Below are 17,943 nucleotides of genomic sequence, written 5' to 3'. Positions count from 1 at the left end.
AGTTTGTTTTCTCAGTGTGTCGCTGGTTTGACCGCCTGAACCCAAAATGGCCGCCGTTCGAGCTGTGAGAACACTTGCTAGGCAACCGGGTATGTTTGAGGACTGAGGGGAAACAACTAAGCTAAACAACACGCCAGCTAGCTGTTAAATCTCTCATTGCGAAATGTGTGAAGGAAAAAGTGGCCGAGCAAAACGAGACAAAGCCGTCAGGAATATCAACATTCACCATTTATATTTAACGAATTTATATTTGTTGGCAAATCAGTGAGAACATTATTACAATTACAAATACACTTAGCATCAACCGCTAGACCGGACAGGATATTTTGTGACGGGAATAATGTGCCACACGTCCACAAGTGGGCAGCAAAGCGTTAGGTGGAAGTGACGACAGCATCTTTGAAAAGAAGTGGCGGCAGCAGGAAGTACAGTCTTGTCTGAAAATGCGTTGAGTTTCAAAAGATAATTTAATGCAACATGGCGTTACTGGTACCTTACAGCAAAATACCTGAACCGAATACTGCAACCGTTTTAGTAAGTAGCCAGCTAAGATGTGTGTGTGTTTTTTGCTAACACGTAAACACTTGTTTATAGCTACAGTTAACTATCAATTGGCTAAATCCAGTGGACCTAGCTTCAGGGTTTTTTTAAAAAAATAAAACATTAACCCATTGTTTCCTCCATCGATATAACTGTAATGTTTGTGCTTTTGCCTTACAACAGTTGGTTGAAAACGAGGAGAAGTTTCAGTCCAAACTAGCCGACGCCATCGTGAAGCGGGAAAAAGACGTCAACGTGAACGTGTGAGTAAATCCACAAGATGCACAATTTCACCTTCATCAACCATACAAGCTAATTCAGCTGTCTCTCTGCTTCTGCTGGAGGTTTCCAGCAGTGTTCAGTGTTGCCTAGTCATTTCAGGGGAAACTGTTGTAGCACAACATGCCTTTACAATCGCCGAGTGACGTCACGGGCTAATCTGCATGTTCATTGATTTGTCGTTGTTATTTGCATGATACTTTGGTAGATAAAGAATGATCATCTTTTTTTTTTAATAGAATAGAGTTTTATTGAGGAATTGAGAAGAATTGATAACTTCTACTAGATGGAAGTCTTTGTTCCTGGCTCTTCAGACTGTTCCATCATTTCTGTTAATATCGCAGACAAAGTGAAGCAGTGGTAGTGAGTAGCTGGGAATCTGATGTGAAGGAGATGGTTATGGATGGAACGACTAGCTTTTATTATTTAGAAAATGAGACAAAATGAGGTTAGTGACTGGTTGGTTGTTGGGAACCATTCTGATCAGTGATTGGCTGTTGAAAACGGTGATGATTAGCTTTTGGTTGTTGGGAACAGTAGAGATCAGGGATTGGTCATTAGGAGTCATAGTAATCAGGCTTTGGTGGTTGGGAACAATAGTGAAGAGCGCTTGAATCGTGAGAACCTTGGCGCTCTGCAAATGGGCGTTGAGAACTATGGCGCTCAGTGATTGGCAGTTGAGAACCATGGCGGTTGGGCGTTGAGAACATCGGCTCACACAAGCGCAGCTCAGTAATTAGGTTTTGCACACTGGTGGTGAGTCGCATGAACCTCTCTCAACTAGTATAAATGTAGAACGGTCACTATCGTCTACTCAAATAGTCACTAGACTTGTTGCTAGGCTCATTGTTTTTAATGAAGTGACTAAAGGGGTTTAAAAAGTCTCCAGTTATAGCCACAATTTCACAACATTGACAACACTTAGTCCCTTAACCCTTGCAATGACCAAAGCCCGCGTTCCGTGTCCGGCGTAGGGCCGATCGAGACAGAAAAGAACAGAGAGAGCTGACAACTCTTAGCGGTGGATCACCAAAGACCAAGCGAAGGAACACATCAGCTTTTTTTTACTGTATTGTTTTAAAGCATCAGGTTGCTCCTCATAAAAATTCAACCACTTCATGATTTTAAATTCGAACTCGTTTCAGACGGCTGGCTTGCAGACTACCTCTCCCTGTCGAGAATGGTGAGACTCGACCACGTGTGGACCTGGTGGTGTTTATAGTGAACCTCCTGTTCGAGCGCAGGTAACCTCCATCACACTCTCCTCTCAGACACACGCTTACCCTATCTCATTCCACTACATTTACACTTGGAAATTGAACGTGGGCCAGCTTAATCATCTTTCTAACCCATACTGGCTTATTTGTCTCTGTTCTCGCCTGTCTGTAGTCTTCAGGTGGTGGAGAATTCCCTCAATCACCTGAGTTCAGATTATTTCCTCGGGAAGGTGTGCTTCATGGTCACTGATGGTACGTGATGTCTCTTTCTATTCGTATATATATAAATATATATATTACACACACAGAGAAAACAATCAAAACCGTATTTCTGCACCTACTAACACCTTAGTCACTCCCTGGAAAATGACTGCAACCGTTTAACACCCTAGATTCCTTAGCAACTGACTACCTACAACCTAACAACCACATTTTTCAAGTTTTATTGAAACTTTTTTTTTCCCCCCAAATACATGAACTTATTTATCATATAAAACGGGTTATCCGTCATCATAGTTTTCCTTCGACGTGTGTGTGTGTGTGTGTGTGTGTTTGTGTGTGTGTGTGTGTGTGTGTGTGTGTTTGTTTACTCAGCGCGATGTGGTGCTCTGGCTCAGGAGCGTTTGCTCAGCGTGAAGAAACTAGCTGCGTCTCACCGCTGCCCTGTAATCTGCGCTGAACACCAGGTACGACGCAGTCATACAGTACTGAGCACAGCCTGGACGGTGTCCGTTAACACACACGGGACTCGTCTCCATCTGTTCGTAGACATGAAATGGAATGGTGTGAAGAGCAAATATATGTATCAGGACACATTCTTATGTAAATGTTCTCCTTTTCACTGATGACGTTAAACGCCAACATGATGATGTATAACGGTTTCATTACATCTGGGTTTAGGAAACTAAGCTTCCCTGGAATATTGCATTACAAACCATACTGAGTTTTAAAAAAAAAAGTTAAGTCTATTGTTTATATTTTTCTATAATTCATGGTTTGGAGTGTATCAGCCAGCGGGATTACCAGTACTCTCACTGATGGCTACATAACGTCTCTCTCTCTCTCTTTCTTTCTTTCTTTCTTTATTTCTCTCTCTCTCTCTCATGCGTACAGACAGAGGATGGCATTAGCATGGCAGCGTCGAGGCTCCTCACCATCCTGAAGGTGTCGGCCGGTCAGTCTCCCTTGGCGACCACAGCGCTCTACCTGTCCACGCTGACCCGCTGCACCGTGCCCTCTGAGCTGGATGAGGACTGACCTCTCACCTCTTTACCGTTCTCTGTGTCTTTTCAGACATCCCTGCTGCGATGCCTGCAGAGTCGATAGTAAGAATAGGGAATTTGAGGAAAACCCAGACAAGGTTTACATTTGAGGCTTTACAGTCAGACTTTTAATGTGATCTCAAAGGAGTTTGAGTAAATAAATTTGACTGGTCATCTAAAAATATCCTCTGAGGTGCACGGTTATATCGGTGTACCTTTCGTAAGTGTGAGCGTACTGACTGTTGCTCTTCTGGTGAACAGAATTATCAGATTGCCAACACAGGAAAGTGCATCTGATAAATTTGGGTGAAATGAGGCACCTTGGGGAGTAACTGACCCCTGGTACAGAGTAAAAATTAGACTACAGTCAAAAACAATAACCAGTGCCACCTGGAGGAATTTAACTTGGTGCGAAAGCCGACGGTCAGTTTGTTGTAACGGACCCTGAGGTTGCTTTTTGTGCTTGGTTTCTAACAGTACACAACACTGACACGCCCAAATTCCATAAGGTCTAATCTGTGTGTGGCGTGTTCGAGGAATCTGAGGGAGCACTTTCACACAACTGAAACTGAAACCAACAAACTGTAAGCTGAATTGTTCACCCAGTCACGGAACAGTGGAACAGAGCTGACGGGAACCTTCTCAAGACCCTGTGGAGTTGAATCTTCACCTGACTGGATCGGTGCCGTTATTAAGGTGACGAAAGGCGTAATGAAGAAAAGACACGTGCGCGAGTAAACTGTGTTTTACTGTAACTTCTACGTGAGTCAACATTTTCATGGGTGGTCGTATCGTATTTGGATAAAGTCTGGAGAGATGTCCTGAGCTGTAGTGGGTTTAAACTACATCATGGAAGATCTTACATGTTGCTCAGTTTTTTAGGAATTTCTTTATATCATTGTCTCATCCCAAAGAGAGCTGGTTGCAAATCCACTTTTAGCGTAAGTGTTTTTTTTTTTTTTTTTAAATCTTGATTTATCAACAAGAATTCGTATTTATTCACTGTTCAATTTACAAGACTGAACATTTTAGTCATACTGTAGATAACAGGCTTTCTCAAGTTTTGCATTTTTATTCATCTAGCTTTTTGTTCCGTGTATCTCTTACTATCTGTACTGAAATATGATCTGAAACGCCATATATCTATTCCAGTATTGGGGATGATTATTATTATTATTATTATTATTATTATTATTATTATTGACTGTTGGGTATCACAAAGGTAAAAGTAGACATTGACTGAAGGTTAAAAATAAATGGCAGTCAACACATTTCATTTCACTTCACCTTACAGACAGCAGGTGGCACTGTGTGCAAATAAATACCTGTGGGTGGGGTGTAGATCTGTATATTATAGTAGCTGTATGACTTCATCAGTTCTTTATTCTCTCACAGTGTCTCTCTGTTTCTGGAGTGTTCATTATTAAACCCTGAGCTCTTTCTGTCTCATTTTCAGTCTTAATTGGTTGTGCATCAGGGCAGCGGTGTTCTGCGCCCCAATTCCACAAAAGTTGGGACGCTGCGTAGAATGTAAATAAAAACAGAACGCGGTGATTTGTGAATCTCATAAACCCGTATGTTATTCGGAATAGAACATACGTTTTCTCTCAAATGTTTAAACTGAGGAAATGTACCATTTGGGGGGGATAAGGTCGTTTTGAATATGATCTCAAAAAATTTGGGACAGGGGTTCAACAAAAGGCTGGAGAAGTAAGTGTTAGTAAAAAGAAACAACTGGAGGTTAATTGGAAACAGGTCAGTAAGATGATTAGGTATAAAAAGAGGATCTGAGAGAGGTGGAGTCTTTCAGAAGTAAAGATGGGCAGAGGCTCACCAATCTGCGAAAAACTGCATCTACAATTTGTAGTACAATTTCAAAATGGTGTTCCTCAACGTGAAAGAGCGTGCAAAATACATTTTGTGCGATTTCGGCAATTCCAGTAGTTCTCCACCCAAAAATGCAGCCAGCTAGCAGACGTGTGCTAAACTGATAGGATTTATAAGACCTTCTGACATTTATAATCTTCACTAAAAACTCTATCATCGTCGTACCCACCCTGATCTTGTAATGAAAATAGCCGTTGATGCTGACATGGCGTTAAAAGAAAGAAATAAATGTCATCTTCACTACTAATGCTGACGTGTCGGCGTAGTGACACCAGAAAAGTAGTGCCACGTTATTACAAAAAAACAACAACCTGAAATTTCACTCTAAAAATAAAACAACGAAGCACACATGCTTTGAAGTCTCTATCAATAAATAGCAGTATCCGGATGTATTTATTGATGGAGGCTTCAAAGCACTTCAAAGTTTCCATTTCATCCAGTGACAATGACCATTGTTAAAAGCACTGTACAAATAAAAATCGAATTGAATTGATGTTTATTGCGCTGATGTGATGTTTCCCATCCCTACTGTGTGGATACGAGTAGCGAACGCTCAGCTTTCTTCCTTTTTTCTTCTTTATTTCTCTTTCTCTCACTTTTTTTCATTCTCTCTTTCTCTTACTCTTACTTTCTTTCTCTTTCTTCCCCCACGTTGTTTTTTTTTTCTTTCGTTCTCTCTCTCTCTCTCTTTTGTCTTTCGTTAATTCTTTGTGCATAATGGACACATTTCACTCTTTTATTTCCACAGACCTTCTGCAATCTGTTTCCACTTTTATTGTTCATCAGAAACTGTTGCTGTTTTCTAATTAAAATGCATACGCCTGTTTAAACGTCAGATTAAGAAGTTTTAATAATAATAATAACAGTACACTTTATTTATAGAGCACTTTTCAAGATACTCAAAGACACTTGTGTAAGTTTAAAAAAAAAAAAAAGTCCTGGGACACTTCGCGATAGAATTGCAAGGGAGCTAAAACAAATGTACCAGGAAAAAATATATATATATTTGAATTTGCATTTTTAATTCAGTTTTATTTGTAAATTTAGCACATTTACTGTAAACCCCCTTTTATTTTTGTAATATAAACCTGCATATAGGAAGTGTTCTCTAAGCTCCGCCTCCCTCTCTGGTGATCTTGGTCACTGTGTACTTCAATAACCTTGAAATGGAGAGATCACTCCCCCCCCGCCCCCCGTCGCCAACTAACCTGTGCACTAGATATCTGTACTCTGAATTCCCTCAGGAGAAACTTTATCCAGTATACCTGAGAAAGAAAAAAGCGCTTTTATGTTCTCAATCGCCTGTATTCTTCTCTCTCTCTCCCCCCCTCTCTCTCTCGTGACAAGGTCTGACCCCTATGGTGACCTCCTTATCTCTGGCCATGTGTGCTGGAACAAGCACATGTCCAGATATCCTGCCTTGCATAAATATACACGCAAACAAAGCTGATCCAGTGACAGTAAGAAAAAAAACTGTTTCAGCTGCACTAATTCACATTTCTCACCTTATTTACCATAATAATCTCGTGGGTTCTGGCGGTATTGAAATAAGTAGCTGTAATCTGCCTCACTTCTAACCCCGCAATTGCTCGCTCTCCCTGTAGGCCAGCCTTTTGTCCTGTGCCACCAAACAGGGGCACCTTCAGTTACTGAACTGTGTGTGTGTGTGTGTGACACCAGGTGCTGAGAGATTGGTGGAGCAAGACTAGCAGTAGCTACGTTTCTGTATGCACGTACTGCTTTCTCCCTCCGCTTCCTATTCGTGCAGGACTCCTCACAATGGGCGGTGTGTGTTTGCCTGCGGGTTTTTTTTTTTTAACGGTTATTTGAATATAGCCTGAACTTGCATCTTTTAAAACAGAAAAACAAAGTACCACATGGACAAGGGGCTGACCCTCTTCAGGTCATTATAGCTTCCTGAGACCGTTCATGGGCATCACAGGCATGTTGGGAGTCCGAATAATGAATGACATAACCTGGCTGACTCGCAGCACTGTAGATGCACACAACACTCAGATGTTTGAACATGTGCACGTAAGCCAGTCAAAGCACCTCTGCATGCTCTGCTTACTCATAACCAGTTACTCCAAGAAATTGTTAATTATATTGACTTGAGAAAGCCAAGGTACTGTTCTGCTTTATAAGCTTATTATTATTATTATTATTAATGGTGCTTGCAAAGCATCACTATTGTTCTCTTGCATACTTATTATTTTATTTGTCATAGTTCCATGAATGAGATGTCGAATCGATCGGTTTATCGAGGAGAGGAGTGCTATGACTTTTCTAATTGATCGGAATTCCCGGTACAGAAGCTCAAAGTGGCCAAAATTCCCACTGACTTGCATTGAAAATTTCTGGCTGTTCTAACTCCTTGAGCTTTCAAGCTACTTCCGGGAAACAGTCCTTCTGGCCGGTCACACTGGTCAGGCTCTATTTTTCCAAACTGATCGGAATTCCCGGTATTCCCATTGCAGACGATGGAAAATTCCTAAAAATTCCCGTTCCCTTACATTGAGGGAATGTTCAGAGCCTGGCTCCAACTGTCAGAACTCTCACACAGCTGAGTGCACATGGCCCGAAGTCTTTAAGTATTGGAACGCCGTCTAGCTCCGGAAGTATTGGGACGCTGTTTAGCTGATGTCTTGCTTTCTCAAGCCACCGTCCAAGTTTGTCGAGACGAACTCCACCTATCTTAACTAGTTACTTTTTAAAACTGCACCCAGATTACTTTGGCAATCACTCAAAAAAAAAAAACCTCATCATTAACGAATTACTTGTTAATTACTTGATACGTTAAATTGCCATAGAAATAAGTTATTTCAAATAAATTGTGTAAGATCAGACAACAGCAGCAGCAGCAACTTGGTGAATTCACCTGAAGTCTAACGTGGGAATGTTGCTGTGACGAGAGCTTTAATAATTTACCGCTGAAAGGGTGATAATTATTTCCCCAAGGAGGCAAATTGTATTTTAGTGATGTTCTTGTCTGAACGTGTCATAAGGTAGGGGTGATGGCAATATTTCGACTTGGCTGAAAACAGCCCATCGTTGCTCCTGCCATCCTTTTACAAGGGCGCAGCAGGCGCTGGGATTCGTCATCACGTTTAAAGGGAGCATAATCGCTGGTGTTTGAATTCCTTACTGAAATTGTACATGTAACTTGAAAGTATTGAGTTTTATTTAAGAAAGTAACTGAAATTAAAGTACTGAAAAACGCAAACGAAATCTCGTACATTACTTTTCACAGGGAAATGAAATCTAATCACAATAAGGCGTTACACCCAAAAGCCGCACATAAACACCCCCCCCCCCCCCCCTTTTTTTTTTTTTGGTATCTCAATGCAAAAACAGTTCAATGTAGAAGCCTTCATGGAACAAACGCTAAACTAGAGTTACTGTGTAACCTGGTGATTCATTTTCCTAATGGGAACCGTCTAAGGGCTTGATCATGCTCTAATGGTTTTAAAGGAACAAGAGAAGGAGCTGCGCTGCTCTTTATTTATGTCACGGACAGAATTCTGAATGAAATTATATCAGATTCTGCGGGTTAACGCTACAATGCTTTTGGTCGCAAATGATACACAGTCATTTTATAAACAGCTGAGGTTTTCCTACTGTGTGAGTGAGTGCACGATTCGTAGTGACTCTAGGGAAATCCGTGTGTGTGTGTGCTTGTATTGTCATCTCCACTTTCCTGCCCGGACTCTTCCTCACACACATCTAAGCCCCAAAGGAAACATTCAGAAGACACTATCTCATTTTCTCCTTTGCACAATCAGACAGTTTCCCTAAAGAAAGACACACACACACACAGGACACTGTAGATGGGCTGGGATTCTCAGAAACCAGATGCTCCTTTTCACTGAGGACAATGACCTCCCAGAGAGGCACTGGAGCCAGTCAGACTCACATTAAGTGGGTACTCGGCCGTGTGATAGGGGCCTAAAACAACTGTGTGATAGTGAAGATTCTGCACTGAGAACATGTCTAGGTGCAGCACTGGTGTACGCCACGGGGTGCAGAATTACTGACAGTTGGTCTGCACAGTGTATTGGCTCAAGTCTAATTTAGGAAAAGGACTGCCACTTGGCTTACTATTTGGTTGTTTGGTCAATGACATGGTATTATGTCGACCTTGTAACCCCCCACTAATGCAATTCCATAATTAACAGCCGTACCAATGCCACTTTTCATGTTGCAAAAATAGTAACATCACCTCAGGCTCTGACCAAATACACCACCACTATCTCTGGTCTAGACCCCTTCTGGACACTGCCTTTAGCTTCACCTTGAACAGTGGTGCTCCTCTATAAATAGCATCCCATGGTCTGGGCCTGCACCTCTTTGTTCTTCAGTTCCATGTTGAGGAAGTGGCACATTTGTATTGATTCTGTCCCCATTGACCTACCATACCCTGTACACCAGCGATCACCAACCCTCTTCCTGGAGATCTACCCTCCTACAGGTTTCATCTCCAACCAAAATCTAACACCTCTTTTAGTTGATGGAGAACTTCTCAAATCTGCCTTGATATCTGCATCTCATGTTCAACATCATATAAAACTTGTAGTGTGTCACAGGTTAACCACGAGTTGTTGACATACTGTATGTGTGTTTATGCACGTTTAGTCTACATGTTTTTTTCTATATTTCTGCATAAGTGTGACTGAAAACAACATCAGACTTTCACACAAGTCCTAAAAGTAGATAACGATAACCCAGTTAAACAAACGAGAAAAATATTGTACTTGGTCATTTATTTCTTGAGGAAAAAGATCCAGTGTTACATATCTGTGAGAGGTAAAAGCATATTAAGCTTTAGGATTAGCAGTTTAATTTGAAAGGGAAATTAGAGTCAGGTGTTTTCGATCAATGGGACGAGAAGCAGGTGAGTGAGCGCTCTGTTTTATTTAAAGAACAGGATGCTAGCCAAGTCTGATCTTCACAACACGTTTGTGGAAGTGTCTCAATGCACGAACAAAGGAGATTTCTGAGGATCTCAAAAAAAAGAAAAGAAAAAAAAAAAGAGTTGTTGATGAAAAGGTTACAAAACCATCTTTAAAGAGTTTGGACTCCACCAATCCACAGACAGAGAGATTGTGTACAAATGGAGGAAGTTGAAGACCATTGTTACCCTCCGCAGGAGTCTTCGACTAACAAAGATCACTCCAAGAGTAAGACGTGTAATAATCCCCGAGGAACCCAGGGTAACTTCTAATCAACTGAAGGCCTCTCTCACATTGGTTAATGTTCATGAGTCCACCGTCAGGAGAACACTGAACATCAGTAGTGTGCATGGCAGGGATGCAAGGAGAAAGACACGGCTCTCCAAAAAGAACTAAACATCACGTGGACCAGAAGGCTATTGGAAAAAAGTTTTCTGGATGGAGGAGACCAAAATAGGATTTTTGGTTTGAATGAGACGCGTTATGTTTGGAGAAAGGAAAACACTGCATTGCCATCATTGATGGAACAATGAATTGTGAATTATACCAGCGAATACTGAAGGAAAATGTCAGGACATCTGTTCGTGAACTGAATCTGAAGAGAAAGTGGGTCATGCAGCAAGACAACGATCCTAAACACATGAGTCGTTCTACTAAAGAACGGTTAAAGGAGAATAAAGTGAATGTTTTGGAACGGCCGAGTCAAAGTCCTGACCTTAATCCAGTAGAAATGTTGTGGAAGAACCTGAAGCAAGCAGTTCATGTGAGGAAACCCACCAACATCCCAGAGTCGAAGCTGTTCTGTACTGAGGAACGGGATAAAACTCCTCCGAGCCGATGTGCAGGACTGATCAACACTCACCCCAAACGTTTATCTGCAGTTATTACTGCACAAGGGGGTCACAGCACATACTGAAAACACAGCTTCACATACTTTACCCCTCACAGATATGTCATATTGGACCATTTTCCTCAATAAATAAATGATAAAGTGTGATATCTTTGTCTCGTTTGTTTAACTGGGTTCTCTTTATCTCCTTTTAGGACTTGTGTGAACATGGGAAGATGTTTCCGGTAATATTCATGCAGGAAATTTAGTTCACAAAGTGTAAAGCACCGCTGTACGTGCCGTTTGAACAGCCTCGTCTCTTATGCTTTTTTTTTGTGTTTTCCCCATGGTTTTATTTTCCACTCTTTGTCTGGACTTGCTGGGACTATAGATAATCCTCTATGATCTGTATTTTGATCCTGGTGTACTAATGATTAAATGGGTTAATTGTGTTCTTAAACACATCCTGCACACCATGCCTGCAGGTTCCAGCAAGTTTTACAAAATAGAGCGTACGTGCTCGTATGCACTTGTATGAACCGATGGCTTAGTGGTTAGCACGTGTGCCTCACACCTCCAGGGTTGGGGGTTCAATTCCCACCGTGGCTGTCTGTGCAGAGTTTGCATGTTCTCCCCGTGCTGCGGGGGTTTCCTCCGGGTACTCCGGTTTCCTCCCCCAGTCCAAAGACATGCATGGTAGGCTGATTGGCATGTCCGTAGTGTGTGAATGTGTGTGATTGTGTCCTGCGATGGATTGGCACCAGGGTGTACCCTGCCTTGTGCCTGATGCTCCCTGGGATAGACTCCAGGTTCCCTGTGACCCTGAACTGCATAAAGTGGTATAGAAGATGGATGGATGGTGCTCTTTTGCTTTCTGTCTCGTGACACGTCTTCACAATAAGCGCATTCTCATTAACGTTGACGGGCTCCGTAATTCTGATACGATATTGATGTTTATGAGTATGTTTGCAATCTCCATGTCAGGTCGGCCAACATCAAACACACGTTCATGGCGTGTGTAAGAAATGATGAACGAGCCAGATCAGAACGCACGTCCAATCCAAACTCATGTGGCGGTTCACAGGGATCAGAAACGTATGACGTCCCTAATACCAACCATTAACTGAACCTGCACTCAAATGAACTGTTCACTCGGTCGACACATTCCCAGGTAAAGGAACGATGTTAACACGCTGCTCGCGCCCGAGAAAGCCGGCTCCAGAACGACAGATGTACTTGTACAGTACTTTCCTGAACGTGGAAAAAAAACCAAACGGACATAACAAGATAATACGAAATCCCATTCAGAATCAAAATAATGTCCGTTATAAACAACACTCGATAAGTATTTGAACCGTTAAGGTCACTAGCTCAAGCGCCAACGATCGTCACAGATCAGTAGTGTGTTGGAATGGCGGAAAGGAAAGACAACGGCACGTGCAGCACACACGCACTTAAGTGTAACACTAGACCGTTTCAGCCATTACAGACGTGACTTAACTCATATAGTTTTTATACACATACCACCATATATCTATATCTCTCTTTTGGTCTCTCTCTCTTTTTCTCTTTCGGTGCCAAGAAATCAGTGAGGGCTTCATGGCCTCAGTCACGTCCACAACCGTGATAAGCAGTGTGAAGATGTCTGACGCAAAGGAAATGCTTGAGTGTGTCTCTGTGTTTGTCTGTGTGTGTGTGTGTGTGTGTGTGTGTTAGTTTAAAGTAACACACACCGTGTAAACTGTGGTTTGGATTTTTTTTGTGGTTTGGATTTTGAATCACACTAAAGCAGTAGTGGGTGCAAATTACTATATCTAATCTAATCTAATCTATCAGATCCAAGAGGTAAAATTCCAAACCATTTCCCTGAGCAGCCATTTTGTGGAGACTGCTGTTTCAGTTCCTCTTCCTACATCCTTTGTTCTTATTGGTTAAGCACTGTTATGGTCGTGGTAGTAAAGTACTGGGAGAGAAGGTCTATGTATATATATATATATATATATATATATATATATATATATATATATATATATATATATATATATATATATATATATATATATATATAATACTTATAATAATAATAATAATAATAATAATAAACACCAGGACATGATGTTCTTTATACCACTGTGCTAATTGGTGAGAAGGTGTTGGTTTAATTTTCAACAACAGCGGCTCTGTCAGTAGCGCAGCTGCAAATCACAGCTTTATATTAACGCGCTGGTTCTAATACGTTATCGTTTCTATAGCAACAGCTCGTTCACCGCTGACTTTTACAGCAAGCGCAAAGCAATCTAGACCCAACAGTGGGTTCACTCCTTCACATGTCATGTGTAATTATTGAACTGTTGAACAAATTCACTTCACGTTTGTTCCAGTTCGTTTGTGTTGGTTTACTCAGACTAGGTACCGTCACGTGAAGGTGTCGCTTTTTACACCTCGCACGTGACCGAGACAGGAAGGACACAAGGCAGCGTGGACTTTGTGAGCGAGAGATTTTTATTAATGATCATTGCTTAATCACACATTAAAGTATGTTAATGATACTGAAGAGAGATAGATGTAGACCAGCAGGACTGCACATTCATAAGCATGTCTCACACTCACACACACACACACACACACACACACACACACGTCTGATTACTTCTTGTCCAGTTCTTTTTCATTACATTTAAGTGAAGAGACTTTACTGTTCATTATTGCTAAATAATCTGAGGAGTCGAGATAAAATTGAACCACACGAACTCAGTACCTCAGTTGAGGTGTATCATTAACGTTAATTCACATTAATGAAGTGATATCTGTCGGATGTGGTCATTCAAAACCATTTCTCTGTATATTTGAGCTGTTTAGAGTGTCGCTCATCTTTCCAACAGCGTTTCTTTTCTATTTCAGTACCAATTTCTCAGGTTTGTTTTTACGTTTCGGTAGGCCTGGGCCGAGACCCTAACCAGACATGAACACAACAACACTTGGCAGTTGTGCTGTTCTTATAAAGCTGTGAAATGCATTCGGGTGCACGAGTACAAGTGCGTTACAGACAACTGCTTTAATAAATCTCATTCACTGTTAATCCTTATTAATAAGCAAACCCCAGTGTTGTAAAACGGACACCCGGTCCATTTCCAAAAATCTTCCCGGGTGTCTTATTTACACACCTTTCCGTATATAAGGGGACTGTAAAAATCACACAACTGATGGCGCACGTACATGCCGAATGACTCGGTCAATAAGAAAACCCTTCTGGACTTCTGTTAGTAATGAACGTTGTGTTTATTGTTATTATTAATTTGTTTATTAATTGTAAAATAAAAATGAAAAACACGATTACTTTTCCATTAGTGATCAAATCAGAGGCTCAGACTTCTGGACTCAGTAATTAATTCAGTAATTTCTTTCACCTTGTTTTTTCATTTCTGCCCGTTTCAGCGTCCTCTCTTTTGTCAGGCTCTTTTTCGAGGTGGGGTGTTGATTTCGCCCTGCGCTCCACAGCTGCTGCTCGCTACTATGCAGTTTACAACAATGCTTACAGAAAAAGTAATTATTAGAAGTGACTTGATTACACTCTACTCCCACGGGCTAAATAAACACCCATTTACTTGGCCCCAGCGACGTTAGGGACTCAAGGGTTCGAAGTTCATCTAGCCGGCGAAGCCGAACTCCTTGTAGTAGACGTCTATGTCGTTGACGACGGCAGCCAACACCCTTCTCATGGCGTCCTGCCCGCCGCTGTTCAGCAGGCCCTTCTCCGCCATCACCTTAACGATGATTTCGCTGATCAGCTGATATAAAGGAAGAGAGAGCGGGAAAGAGGGATTGATGATCAGTAATGTGTTTGAGTAGTGACTCTAATAGTGATTACAGCTCTGGGCTACTGTACAGAAGGTCAGCATGAGCAAGACCCCTAACATCCTTCTGCTTAATTACGGCTTTTGCGTAAAAACCGAATGAAAATTCGACATATTTTCAGTGTTTCACATGTCGTCTGAGTGTCCATGTTGGCTTGTTCTCTGGTTTCCTCCCACCTCCCAAAAACATTGATGGATTGGGTACTCTAAAATGTCTCTGAATGTGTGTGTTCTTGGTGCCATGTGAATGACTGGATGTTTCCTTAATAATGCTTGGTTGGAAAAATACTGTTCAGTCTGGCTTAGAAAGTTGGCTAGCTAACTGGGTGTGTGTGCACGTGTGCACGTGTGCGTGGGAGATGAGTGCAACAATGTGGCGGTGGTCCATCACCATTGGACTTCTGACCAGAAGGTCATGAGTTCTAACCCCAGCACCACCAAGCTATCACTGTTCTGCCCTTGAGCAAGGCCCTTAACTGCTCAGAGGTATAAATGAGATAAATGCAAGTCGCTCTGGATAAGGGTGTCTGCCAAATGTCGTAAATGTACCTTGAAGTTGGTAATGGTGATCTTGTGTATGGTGGCATGGGATGTAGCCAGTGGTTTGAGGATGTCGGCATGGTTTCCTTTTGCCTTGATGAGGTCGCCCAGTTTTTTCAGGACGGTTTCTCCATGTGCCTTGACCGCCGGATTTCCAGCCGCATCAGCAGCGGAGATCCCATCAAACTTAGGGAAGTGTTTCTGGGTTTCAGGGTGCTCCACGAACAGACTGCAAAAAGGGAGCAGTTATTCAATAACCGAGTAAGAGACTGTGAATCGACTGTGCATACTCGATCACCGAGAAAGGTGGAGCAAGATGGAGTGAGCGAGAACCATTAGAAAACAAAGGTAAAAGCTATCAAGACGGCAATCTAAGCCTGCTGAAAGTCCTGGTTTCCTTTTGAGACCAGCGAGAGATGGAGAGATGAAATGAAAGAGACTATTGTCCATGCTGTGAGCTCGGCCTACATCAGCATCCTGTTACCTCTGTGTACTCAGAGACGGGGAAACTCCACAGGGGAGAAAGCAGGTCGGCAAAGCCCTGGCTACATCCATCCTTTCTCAGAATAGTCAAATCCAGTCTAATCCGGGGGTAGGTTTCAGACCCTCATTCTCAAAAGCACCGCAACGTGCAAGCCGGACCAATGTTCTGGAACCTTTTAAAGAACTAAAGGGTTTGAGAACTCACTTTAAATGTTCAGGAACTTAGTCACTATAACTTGCAAGTGCATGACAGTTCTGCTGCTTCAGAACAGAACACAAAAGGATGTTCTTTCATTTTTTGTAATTTTTGTAAGTTTATTGTTTATATTTGCCATTCGTGCTGCATCATAACAGAGGATTATATTAAAAGGCCAGTTAAGAAGGTTGATCAGTCTCTTAAGCTTGTTTGATCGATGAATTACACTCAGTATGACAAACTAAAGCCCAACGATCTGCCGAACTACAGCCCCTGTCGGAAAAGTTATTGCTTGCTTAGAAGTTTGTTGTGTTGGAGATTCATTTATTGATCACTAAACTCCTTTCGTCACTGATCAAGTGATTCTTTATAACACTAAAACCTACTTTTACCTATCATGCTACCAACTGGATCCTGTTTTCCTGACGTTTCCTGAGAACTACGTATTCTCGCTCTCATGATCATCTTCTGCCCCCATCCTGACGTGTGCAAGTTCCTGTTGTAGTTTTCTTTCTTTCTTTCTTTCTTTCTTGCTTTCTTTACTGCTGAGAGCTTAATTGTGACCAACCCACCCCCTCTTACATCTCACAAAGTTTCCACTGATAAAAGCACAGCATAGTTCTATCTTTAGTAATGACTTCAATTGAGTATAACCTGTCATTATTAATTGATCTTTTGTGCTATAGTGCTTTTCGGAAAGACGTCCCAAAAGAGGTTTTTGGAAAAGTGGTTCGGTACTGACCGGCCCAGAACTTCTCCTCCAATGGCAGCATAGTTGGCTTCCACGCTGCCCCAGCTCGTCAGAATGGTGTCAAAGTCAGACATTTTCTACACACACACACACACACACACACACACACACACACACACACACAAAAAAAAAAAAAAACACAACATAGTCAGAAGCTGGAGGTCATGTAAGGACAAACTACCTGTATACACATCTACTACTAAACAAGCTGGACTTTTTTTGTTTCGTTTTTTTGAATAAAAAAATATTATATATATATATATATATATATATATATATATATATATATATATATATATATATATATATATATATATATATATATATATATCCCACAGTTACTTTTATTTATCTGTTTTGTTTTGTGTCATTTCAAAAGCATCATTAAAAGTCAGTATATTTAATGTATAAAGCCCTTTGTTTAATATGAAACATAATAAGCAACATTTTAAATACATTTTTATGACCTTGAGGAAATAACTGTGAGGATACAGAGTGGAATATCACTCTCTCTCTCACACACACACACACACACACACACACACACACACACACACAAATGCACATCTCTCAGAATCATAACACAAAGGTTGAATCATTTTCTCGAATGAATTATTGGTTAAATTAAAGTGAAACTGCAAATGTGGTTTTGCAAGTTATTCTGTAAAAACCCATCACAGTCCCATCTGAGAAGAACCTGAGCCACCTGAAGAGAGATAATCTCTCTCTCTCTCTCTCTCTCACACACACACACACACACACACACACACACACATGCACACAAAACTTACCAGGACAGTGTTGTGATCAGATGAGAGGATAAAGCTTTCTTCAAATTTTTACGTATTGCTGCTGAGCCCTGACTTGACTTTTATAGAGGCCCTACAAAAGTTTGTCCCTCCACCTGTCAATCAAATCACATGTTCACTCCTTGTCTTGAAATGTTAACCCCGCCCCTTTTCATGCTCCACCCACCTGATGATTTTGTATCTGCCCCAGCGGTTCCCAGCATTGCTACTTGCATGATAATTTTCTTACATTCTCCCCTATTCCCTCTCAATCTCTCAATCAACCCCCCCCCCACCCCCCCATGCATGTTGATGCACGGCCATCACGTAGCAGAGTTTAACAGTGACCCGGCTCAGCCACTGCATGT

General features: G+C 41.5%; 2 protein-coding genes across 3 annotated transcripts; one reads left to right on the top strand and one right to left on the bottom strand.

The window, feature by feature from the left end:
- The first annotated feature begins 6 nt into the window (after nucleotides 1-6).
- pane1 (proliferation associated nuclear element) lies at nucleotides 7-4,747 on the top strand. 2 transcript variants are annotated; one of them, XR_008384788.1, is made up of 7 exons: nucleotides 7-534; nucleotides 724-803; nucleotides 1,965-2,063; nucleotides 2,209-2,288; nucleotides 2,631-2,722; nucleotides 3,150-3,361; nucleotides 3,776-4,747. XR_008384788.1 is itself a non-coding variant. In XM_053615512.1 (6 exons), the coding sequence occupies exons 1-6, from the start codon at nucleotides 478-480 to the stop codon at nucleotides 3,291-3,293; spliced, it is 552 nt and encodes a 183-aa protein (XP_053471487.1). In that variant the 5' UTR covers nucleotides 11-477; the 3' UTR covers nucleotides 3,294-4,747. The 2 variants fall into 2 exon arrangements, 1 of the variants encoding a protein (XP_053471487.1); XM_053615512.1 differs by having other exon boundaries at nucleotides 11-534; nucleotides 3,150-4,747.
- Nucleotides 4,748-13,444: 8,697 nt separating this feature from the next.
- mb (myoglobin) lies at nucleotides 13,445-17,705 on the bottom strand. The gene is made up of 4 exons (XM_053615895.1): nucleotides 17,579-17,705; nucleotides 16,779-16,864; nucleotides 15,367-15,586; nucleotides 13,445-14,751 (listed from the first exon to the last, which is right to left on the bottom strand). Exons 2-4 carry the CDS (start codon nucleotides 16,859-16,861, stop codon nucleotides 14,611-14,613), a joined length of 444 nt encoding a protein of 147 aa, XP_053471870.1. The 5' UTR covers nucleotides 16,862-16,864; nucleotides 17,579-17,705; the 3' UTR covers nucleotides 13,445-14,610.
- Nucleotides 17,706-17,943: the final 238 nt, after the last annotated feature.

This window comes from Ictalurus furcatus, chromosome 26 (assembly GCF_023375685.1).
Source record: "Ictalurus furcatus strain D&B chromosome 26, Billie_1.0, whole genome shotgun sequence".
In the NCBI taxonomy this organism is placed as follows: Eukaryota; Metazoa; Chordata; class Actinopteri; order Siluriformes; family Ictaluridae; genus Ictalurus; species Ictalurus furcatus.
Note: the sequence above shows the minus strand (reverse complement) of the source record. Positions and strands in the feature narration are given on the sequence as shown.